The sequence below is a fragment of the Salvelinus namaycush genome, chromosome 27 (genome assembly GCF_016432855.1).
Source record: "Salvelinus namaycush isolate Seneca chromosome 27, SaNama_1.0, whole genome shotgun sequence".
NCBI lineage: Eukaryota > Metazoa > Chordata > Actinopteri > Salmoniformes > Salmonidae > Salvelinus > Salvelinus namaycush.
Genome location: NC_052333.1, coordinates 32,141,200 through 32,151,551, shown reverse-complemented (window position 1 = coordinate 32,151,551; position 10,352 = coordinate 32,141,200). Strand labels below are relative to the sequence as shown.

Sequence of the window (10,352 nt, the reverse complement as noted above, 5' to 3'; positions counted from 1 at the left end):
CTAGGGCACTGCTTCGCAGTGCTAGCTGCGCCACCAGAGTCTCTGGGTTCGCGCCCAGGCTGGGCTGGGTTCGCGCCCAGGCTCTGTCGCAACCGGGAGGTCCGTGGGGCGACGCACAATTGGCATAGCGTCGTCCGGGTTAGGGAGGGTTTGGCCGGTAGGGATATCCTTGTCTCAGTATGTAAAAAATGTAATAAAATGTATGCACTCTACTGTAAGTCGCTCTGGATAAGAGCGTCTGCTAAATGACTAAAATGTAAATGTTGTGTACCAGGCATGATGTAATCTATTCATGACAGTCCATTCCTCTGTCTGTGTCTGAGTCATTCTGTGTCTGTGACTGGGAATGCATGTGTGTGTATTTTTGTGAGTATGTGGCGGGGGTCTGGGACTGTGAACTACCCACAGTTTTACCCTTTTTTAAAAACTTTTTCCCAAAGTGCACACCACAGGAGGCTGCTGAGGGGAGAACGGCTCATAATAATGGCTGGAATGGACTAAATGGAATGGTATCAAACACCTGTTTCATGTATTTGACACCATTCCACTCATTCCACTTTGTATTTGACACCATTCCACCGATTCCACTCCAGCCATTACCACGAGCCCCAATTAGGGTGCCACCAACCACCTGTGGTGCATACCCACATAATATACAATTCATCGGATATTGACATACTGTCTGCAATCCCCCTAAAACATATCAGTCCAACAAGGAACGTGTAAGAACATGATTGCCATCCTGATCCTCTTTGCATACAGTATCTCCATTTCCTTTCCAGAGGCATGCATAGACAGGAATCATAAAATGTTTTTGGCTTATGACTCATTTGACCAGTCTCTGTGTCATAGCTGCGAGAAGTAGGGGTGCTGCAACACCCTCTGGTGGTGAGATAGTACATCTGCAGAAGAGGTTACAGCCTTATTCTAAAATGGATTAATTTGGTTAACCTCTGAAAAACATCCCCACAGTATGATGCTGTCACCACCATGCTTCACCGTAGGGATATTATTGGCCAGGTGATGAGCGGTGCCTGGTTTCCTCCAGATGTGACGCTTGGCATTCAGGCCAAAGAGTTCACTCTTGGTTTCATCAGACCAGTGAGTCTTGTTTCTCATGGTCTGAGAGTCCTTTAGGCACCCTTTTTAAAAGGACAAAGCGAGCTGCTGTCATGTGCCTTTTACAGAGGAGTGGCTTCCGTCTGGCCACTCTACCATAAAGGCCTGACTGGTGTAGTGCTGCAGAGATGGTTGTCCTTCTGGAAAGTTCTCCCATCTCCACAGAGGAACTCTGGACTTATGTCACCAGCCAATTTTTTGTATTGAATAAATTTGCAAAAATATATAAAAAATGTTTTTTTGCCTTGTTATTATCAGATATTTTGTGTAGATTGATGAGAAATAAAAACTATTTAATCCATTTTAGAATAAGGCTGTAATGTAACAAAATATTGAAAAACCCAAGGGGTCTGAATATTTTCCGAATGCACTGTATATATATTCCCACGAGTGAGCCAACAGTAAAACAAACATAGTCCTGTTGTCTGGCAACCAATAAGCTTCCAGTCTATATAAGGGATGGGGTTTACCTAGGAGCAAGACAATTAGGAATGCGTTATTGTGCAATGAGCCAAGGACTCACTCCACCTCTCGTACGGTTTTGTGTTGCTTCATGAGCAGAGGCTTCTTTGATATGACGCTAATACGATTTGAATCCCCCTAAATTCTTGCGTTGCCATAAAGCTGGCTCTCTGCACTAGGTCAAAGTCAATATTGACAGGGTACATTCATTGTTTGTTCTTTATCAGTTTGAGGATGTATTTCATTCATGTAAATACACCTTACAAAGTAAAATCCTTTCTGCTTCATTTCTTTATTGTCAAGATAAAGAATGATGTCTTATCGTTAGATGTGACTTCATGAGCAATGTGTCTAGCACAGTGGACTGATTGTTCTGGACTTCATTGTATACATGATGAAGATTACATTGTTTTCTTACACCTCCTATTTTATGGCACTGTTTGTGTTACTCCAATATTTATGCTTGCCTGCGTGATTAAATGCTTTTCGCCCCTGCTCGTAAATGTAGAAGAGACTTTGTTTTCAATGACTTACTGTTGCTGGATAAATTAAGTTTCAATGAATGCTGAAAAAAAACGTCCATATCTAGCCTAGATTTTACTCAATATTTCAATCTACGGTAGTAATGTATATCAGTGGCTAATTATTATCCGTTTTGTTGGCAACTCAATTTGAGCTGGCAAGTGGTGATATTGCAATGGAAAGCAACGGACACAGATAAAGAGTAACATACAGTATCTTCTTTATATAGTCCCCGACGGATGATCTGTATATATTCAGCTAACAGTCCAAGCTGAAGAGGCCCACCTTCCACTCCAGCCGAGGGTCTCTGACTGGAGAGAATGGAGGAGCTACACCCACTTCTACTAAACCTGGACGCACCGGTAAGAACAGTCCTGAAGTCCTGATTTTTCATAGCAGTTTTGATTCCTATTTTCAGTTCTCTATTTGTGTTATCTTGGAACATGTGATTCCCGTAATGAAAATGAGACTAAACATCTTTTTTTTTTTTTTCTCTATTCACTTTCTATCTCATTACCTACCCTCCTCCTTTCTCCCTCTCTCCTCCTCTCCTCTCAGACCCCAGGCGTACCCCATCGGGAGCCAGTGGCGCAGCCAGCCGGGCGGGCAGCAGAGCAGGCAGCAGGGCCAGCAGCCGGCGGGGCAGCGACGCTTCTGATGCCTCAGAGCTCCTGGAGACGCGCTCGGCCTGCTCGGACACCTCGGACACCCCTCGGCGACCAGGAGCGGCCAAGCCCTCCAAGATCCCTACCATCTCCAAGAAGACCCCAAGCCCCAAGACACCCGCTTCTGGGAAGAAATAATGAAGGAGACGTCAAAAAGACGTCATACATCTAACTATAGAGCTGGTTTGACTCCACAGCCCTTCAAACACCAGCCAGGATGAAATGGAGAGGAAGATGTCCAGACTATAGAATTAGATCAAGTAGAACGGACCGTCTCCCATTCAAAGAGATGCTCTATAGTGGACAGACTACTGGTGGCCATATTGGGTGTCACATTTGATCCAAACATCCATCCATAGGGCTTGCATGGGATTCATGCACCAAGACTACTGTATGGAGGGCAGGTAGAGAGGGGGAGAAATATCTTTCTATTTTTCCCCGCTCTCGTACACACACTCAAATACACTCACTGGGGGCATCGAGGCCCGGGTTCGTGCACTTAGACTGGGGTGAAACAGGACAGAACTTCCCCCTTTAAAACCCAGATCCCAGTTTGCCTTCCAGTCTCCTGTGCGCTCTCTCCCGTAACAGGATTGTGCTAGACTGTTTCAGAGAAAGCCACAGCAGTTTGAACCGACAACCAACCAACATGATGCTGCCTTATTTGTGTTGCACATTTCTGTCCTTACTTTTACCTAATCTGAGTTCCACAGAGCGTTAGGTAGAGCCTTGTAACTAACTACTTTGTGTATGTACACACTGACACACACACAACTGAAATACACACACACACATTGAGGGTAGTGACGAAATGACTCAGAACTTGCTGGAGAATGGCATTCCGAAGAACTGGATTGTGGCTATTGTGGAAATTGTTTCTCACCAGGAGTTAAACAGAAAATATCCAATGACTGCCATCTTGTTTTTTACTCTCCTGGACTGGGAAGTGAAGAGGAATGACACTTCAGCATGTCTGTGGGTCGGGAACAACCGGACTAGCGTGGATTTATATTCAGTGTGTGGGCTGCCCCACTGACAACTTCCTGAACTGCGCTAACTGCCTAAACCTCAAGCCTAGGAGACTGTGGAAGTGGTGGGAAACACATACACACGGCAATGTCCTCACAAACCACTGCAACAATCAGTGTGTTGGTAGGTGGGAGTGTGTGTTTGATGGAATGGAGGGTTTGTCATATGGCCCCATTAGTCTGAAGCTAACACTCAAATTTTAAAATTACTTCTTGGTGGGACCCCACTAACGGCAAAAACGTGACAAAATGTGTAACAATGAAGTGGCTTGTAAGGACATGCACAATTTAACACAATTTAAGCTACGCTTATTCCAGATTAGAGATTGAAAACCGGCGCACACTGACAGTCTGTATCGCTGTAATTCCACTTCGCCCCTCTCCCCTCCGTTGCCGCTGGAAACCCCCAGAGCAGCAAACATAAATGTTTGTGTAAACGCGTGTCGTCGTTACACGTTACAGAAATCAGAGGTCATCCGCGTGCAAAGATTTGATTTGTGAATGTCTTTCTTTCATTCTGGTTAATTTATAATCCTGTTCAATTTTTTTGTTTGTTGCTTTTCTAGCTTAAGAAAACATTTTTATTTATTTTTCAGTTCTGTATCATATCACCTTGGAGAATGATTAGTATTAAGATGAATGAAGTCATGATATTTTGTACCAAGGAAAATGCCCTCTCCTCTCTTCAACGTTGTATGTTTCTACTTCTTCATAACATTACTCAACCAGGAAGCTGACTGATTCCCATGGCAGCCTTTTTTTTTTGCTAATGACTACAACTCCCAGAACACGACCAAAGGGGGTTGCCCTCATTGTGTTGGCAAAAAACTACGAATATGAATGAAAGGGAGCTGAAGGGGCCAATGAGTGAACCCCTAGTGTCCCGCCTTATAGGCGTTTGAATGGTCGTGTCTTTGATGGCTGCAAATGTGCTTCCCTGTTTGTTGATGTGAGAGCTGAAGTATCTGAAAACCTAATGAACGCAAGTGACATCTTAAGGTGATTTTTATTTATTTATTGTCTCTTTGGGGGTGAGGATCCGGGCGCAGGAGAGGAAGTCACCTTTTGGTGTTATTCACAGTGTGATGAAGAGAAAATATGGAGGGTGGGGGAGGCGGTTAGAAGTCAATTGTGTAAAATAAAAATATAAGATTATAAACCTTTTTGTTCTCATTTTGTATTAAAAAATATGCTTGCAGTAAAAAAAAAGAAATATTTTGTCATTGTGGATTGATTTTAATATCATTTGGGGGGAAATTATGTGTGTGTGTATACGTACACGCAATGTTCACATGTGTGTTTCCATGTGTGTCCTTGAGTCTGTAGACCACAGTCTCTGCACACCGGAAATGGCTTGGTAATTAGGGTTGGGGTGCAATTAGCGTCTCCAGAGATAAGAACACGCCCTGTAGTAGGATCTTCAAGAGAGGGAGGGAGGTCTCTCTGTGGTCATGGATGGGTGTGTTTCTCTGCTGCTTTTTATTCTACAGTATATTGTGGGAAATGTAGCTGAGGTCTATCTCATTCTCTGCTTCCACAGTAGCTAAATATAAGACTTGGTTTGTGTGTGTTAGAGGAGGAGATGGAGCTATTACGTCCTTTCCGTCAGAGAGAGAAAATGAAAATCACCTTGGTTTATTTGGCAGATGGGTTTTGGTCGTTATAGTCTTCCCTGTGCAGCTGTGTGTCTGTGTTTACATGGAACTATCCAAACCCACTCACATCCTCTCCCACCATCCCCATCTGTCCTCACCACCTATCCTTACTCCGACAACAGGCTGACGGACTCACTAGCATTCTGTCACCCTTCCCTCTCCATCCGTCATTCCTCTCTCCGGCCCTAAAATCCCTCAACACTGGAGAAAGAAAACAAAAATACCACAGAAATTACTCATTCCTGGCACTTCTGACTCCCTGGCCTTAGAAAATATGGCGTTTGGTTTGGTCTGTCAGTATTTTTGCTGTTCAAAGTGGCCGCAAGTCCCAGGGTGCTTTTGAAGTCAAACACAAACTGGCATTGAACTGACCCTCACTACTATATTACACCTTAAGCTAAGGCAGTCTCCATTCCTGCTGTTAGTACTGGGTTTAAAGATACGGTACGATTGCTAATCCACGTGTTCTATATAGATAAATATATTTTTCTAAATCTCAAAACATAGAAATATATTCGGTGTATGTATTTTTCACCAAACTCACACGGATTCCATAATGCTTTCCCATGAAAGGAAGTGGTCATGAGAAGACGAAAAGATAAAAGGGAGGGAGATTTTAAAAATCCCAAAGGGGGGGATAGGGAAGAGTTGGGAGAGGATGTGGGGAGAGGGAGGAGGCTGTATAGGACACTCCCTCTTGGTGATGGACAACTCAACCAGTGTCGAAGCACCCTTACATGAGGTCAACGCTCAGAGGGCACACTACAGTACGCTGACAAACATACTGGCATTGTTCTCCACTTGGAACAGGTGGTTTGGGGGAATCCAAAAGAATGATACAATAGCGAGGAATAAAAGACTAATCAAAAATATATTAAAAAAAATATATACTGAACGCACAAAGGATTTTAAGTAGAAGCTACACAAAGGTTGCGGAAGACATCTGGAAACATCTGGAGTTAAAGACGCAAGTGGACCTAACAAACAAAGGATCTTTAATGAATTAAAAAGTACTCTGCAATTGTGGATTAAAGAATTATTGATCAAGAGAGGTGGTCGACATAATTTCCCCACTGTGAGGATTTGACTCCTTGTTCGTTGCGTGGGATCAGGTTGTTGCCTGCCAGCCAACGTTGAGGCGTGACAGGTGTGCTGTTTTTTCCTTATCCTTTGGCAAACAGGTCTGATTATTTGATTCTCAAATTTGATTGACTACCAATCTTGGTAGCACCTGCCCTTTGATTTATCCACTTTCAACCTCCATCAAATGTACTTCTCCAAAGGGAGAGATTTCAAAGAGATTGTTTGTTTTCATCAAAACACGTTAAAAAAAGTTGTAATTTTACCCTTTCATTTTATTGTCTGTGTGTATCACATGTGTAGAGTCGTGTTAGGGTAGAAGAGAAAAGACAAGCGGTGGTTGAGAGATTTAAAGTAGTAGAGGAAGGGAGGAGACGACAGATAAACAGAGGGAATTAAATGAGTAAACATCTCTTAGTGTCCACCGTTGATCTAAACACATCTCATCACAAATCACAGAGGTGCATTTGTCAGTGACGGATACGTGCGAGACAAACAGTTTGGCGTACACAGACAGACAGGGCACATGCAAATTGTTTGAGACACAGTAACAGTCCCTCTGGTGTGTGCGTTGCAGAATATTATTTGCTCTCTTGTGGACTGAAGGCCAAAAGAACAAAGAAAAACCAACCAGACTTGTAGGTTACAAATAGAGAGAATAGAAAAAGATCCGGGTAGAGCTTCTTCCACTATGGCAATGGACACCTTGGAAGATCTCCCTCAAACCACACAGAGCTTGGACAGACCGGATGGCTTCAGAACGTGCGTCTATACCCACGCCTGCCCCTGTACAGGAAGAAGACACATCCATGACAACAGCAGCAAGTACACCTACAGACGCCTTCTCCAACTCCCACTCTTCCCTATGGCTCTCCTCCTCGTCCCCTTGCTGCTCTGTCTCTGGGGCCACCAGGCCCAAGGAGTCGTCCACTCCAGCTTCCGCCGCCTCAGCAGCCGAGAGAAGAAGGAGATGCAGAGGGAGATCCTGTCCATCCTGGGTCTACCGGGTCGGCCCAGACCCCATCCTCCCCTCCGACCGCCCTCCTCAGCCCCCCTCTTCATGCTGGACCTGTACCACGCTGTGTCGGCCAAGGGGGATGAGGGAAACGGAATGGGGAATTGGGTAGGGGGTCTGGGGTTTGGCGGTGCAGATGGGTTGACGGGCCACGTCAGCCATGCCGCCCTGCCCACGCTCAACACGTACACTGCGCCGCTGGGGACAGTGGTTAGCGAGGCCGATACGGTCATGAGCTTCGTCAACCTGGGTGAGTTACTGACCGTTGATACACCAGCGATTTAAAAAAATCCTGTGTTTTAATTGGCTATTGTTTGTGACTCGTTATCCAATTAGTTGGGAGTTGTTTGTTCAGCCAATGGATTTCCAAATAGAAGCCCCACGGCCTGATCTGGCCGAAAACTTCTCCTGTGATCCTTTACATGTCTTGCAAAAGAGCCCAGTAACTGAATAAAGGACATATTGTTGGATTGTTCAATGAGAAACGAGGCCAACCTGGCAATGTTATGTAGTTTTGAACCAGTTCACCTCTCAGGGACAGTCTTGTTATCACATGAGATACTTTTCCTGTGCTGCACCAGCCCAGACAGTAGACCTACAGATGCTTATCTGACAGCATTACAAATGAAACATCCTTTTCCCAGTCATTTCCTTCCGCTAATCTCTCCTGAAATAAGATGGAAAACCTTGTTACCGTGGGAAAACATGATTCCATGTTATTTCTCTTCACATTTTGCTTTGCTTCGACACTTGATATGCTAGTTTTTCTTTGTTTTTCTACAGTATTTTGACATACATGATAACTTATATTACTGTATCATACATTACACAAAAATAATAAAAAACGTAATTATACATTTCAGTTAATGTTTCACTAGATCTTATTTTGACAATGTCTGGTGTGTCGCCTTGAACCACCATTTTAAGGCCATCTAACCAATCTAGACAGTTTCTCATTTATAGCCCCTGTCAGTTGGAATCAAAAATACACCCATCACACACACACACACACACACACACACACACACACACACACACACACACACACACACACACCCTATCAATCCGACCCAGTCAAGGCCATGCAACGCGCTCAAGACAGTGCGTAGGGGACACAGCTGTAAGGAATTACAGGCCCCACTGATACACACACACAAATGGAGAAACAGCAGAGGAACGCTCTAAAAATAATCCCCAACCTGTAGTTAGTGGTGTGTATGTTGAGCAGCTGCTGCGGTTGAAGGCCCTTAGTGTCTCTAATTACAGCACACTACAGGGCCCCGACCGTGGTTGTTAATGTGCTCTGCAGGGCTCCCGAGAGTGCGTGTGGGTGCGTGTGCGCAGTCTTGCTTGAGACACTGCGTCTGTGGCGAGAGACCAGCGTGTGCGTGTCCTTCCCCATCTTTCTCCGTCTTTCCCTATCGCCTCTCTCTCCCATCTCTACATTATCACCATCCTGTCCTCCTTCACTGGGCATCGCCTGCACACCTCGCTCCACATGTCTGCTCCGCTCTTTCCCCCTAATTTCCATTGACTCAGTCACTCGTTCTCCCGTCTCCCTCGACACCTTCCCACTTCTGTTGCTCTTCTCTCTCCCCCGGTCTTCTCATTCACCACTTTCATGTTAGATTCATTGCTCCATGAATTGCTCTTTCGTCCCCCTCTTCTCCCTCCTTGTGTCATGTGGGAATGTCTTGTGGATGTGAGCACGTTTGAATGAGGCGTTGCACTGTTTAAATGCGGGGGGGAAATGTATTTGGCATGACATCGACCTCCCTCTCTCCTCTTCTCTCTCAGTGGAGCAAGAGCGTGACCTGCTGCAGCCGCGGCCGTACTGGAAGGAGTTCCGTTTTGACCTGACGCCCCTCCCCCAGGGGGAGACAGTCACGGCTGCAGAGTTTCGCATTTACAAGACCCTGACCATGGGCCAGAGGGCCAACCGCAGCCTGCACATCTCTGTCTACGAGATCCAACGGGAGAACAAACACAGGTTCCTGCCACTAGATCAGCTGGCTATTTAACGCTCTCTCTCTCTGACACATTTATATGATCAACTTTGGGGGTTTTGCATTAAAAAGGATGAAAGAGAGAGTGCATTTTTTATGATTCCCCTCACTCTCTTGACATGCTCTCCCTTCTCTCTATACACCATGGTTTGGCTTATCATTCCAAATGTTTTTTGTTTGTTGCTTTGGCAAAATGCAATGTCAAATTTGTTTTGCTTTTCACTCTGGCCTCACTCCTTGCAAAATAACTAATTGGCCACGTTGTGGCTTGTGAGGACGCCTTGTACAAGCTTGGTTCTCGAGAGCTGAAGCTCAGTGGCCGTCTCTTTCTACTGCATGGCCATGCAATGTGTTTTGCGTATCTCTCCCGGATTTGTTGTCTCATGCTACTCCTCGACGTTCCTCAGAGAGCCAGAGCTGGTGCTGCTGGACATGCAGTCGGTGCCAGCGGGGCAGGCTTTTGACGTGACCTCGGCCAGCAACCGATGGCTCCTGCACCCCCGCAGTAACCTGGGCATCCGGCTCTATGTGGAGACAGAGGATGGTGAGCCTCATAGAGTTAATACTATGGTCAGGGTCAGAAAATGCTCTGCAGATGTGGAGGTGATTTCCCACAAAGTGGATTTCTTGATTATTATGCCTTTGAATAAGGAGGGAAGTTCACTTAGAATACAACACTGATACATGTGCAGTAACACTGTGATGTCATATAGTGTCTGTAATTGTAAATACATAGAAATGGAGATATGCTGTTTTGGTTTACTTCAAGATTGTTCTCTTTCTCTCTCAGACCGGTCCCT

General features: G+C 45.2%; 1 protein-coding gene and 1 long non-coding RNA gene across 2 annotated transcripts; both read left to right on the top strand.

Annotated features, from left to right (window-relative positions):
• Positions 1-2,367: 2,367 nt before the first annotated feature.
• On the top strand, positions 2,368-4,955 carry LOC120022511. Its single transcript, XR_005472607.1, has 2 exons — positions 2,368-2,465; positions 2,662-4,955. It is a non-coding gene; the product is annotated as an uncharacterized LOC120022511 (long non-coding RNA).
• A 1,957-nt stretch (positions 4,956-6,912) lies between these two features.
• LOC120022796 (bone morphogenetic protein 8A-like) lies at positions 6,913-9,964 on the top strand. The gene is made up of 2 exons (XM_038966795.1): positions 6,913-7,796; positions 9,344-9,964. The coding sequence occupies exons 1-2, from the start codon at positions 7,223-7,225 to the stop codon at positions 9,565-9,567; spliced, it is 798 nt and encodes a 265-aa protein (XP_038822723.1). The 5' UTR covers positions 6,913-7,222; the 3' UTR covers positions 9,568-9,964.
• The last annotated feature ends 388 nt before the right edge of the window (positions 9,965-10,352 follow it).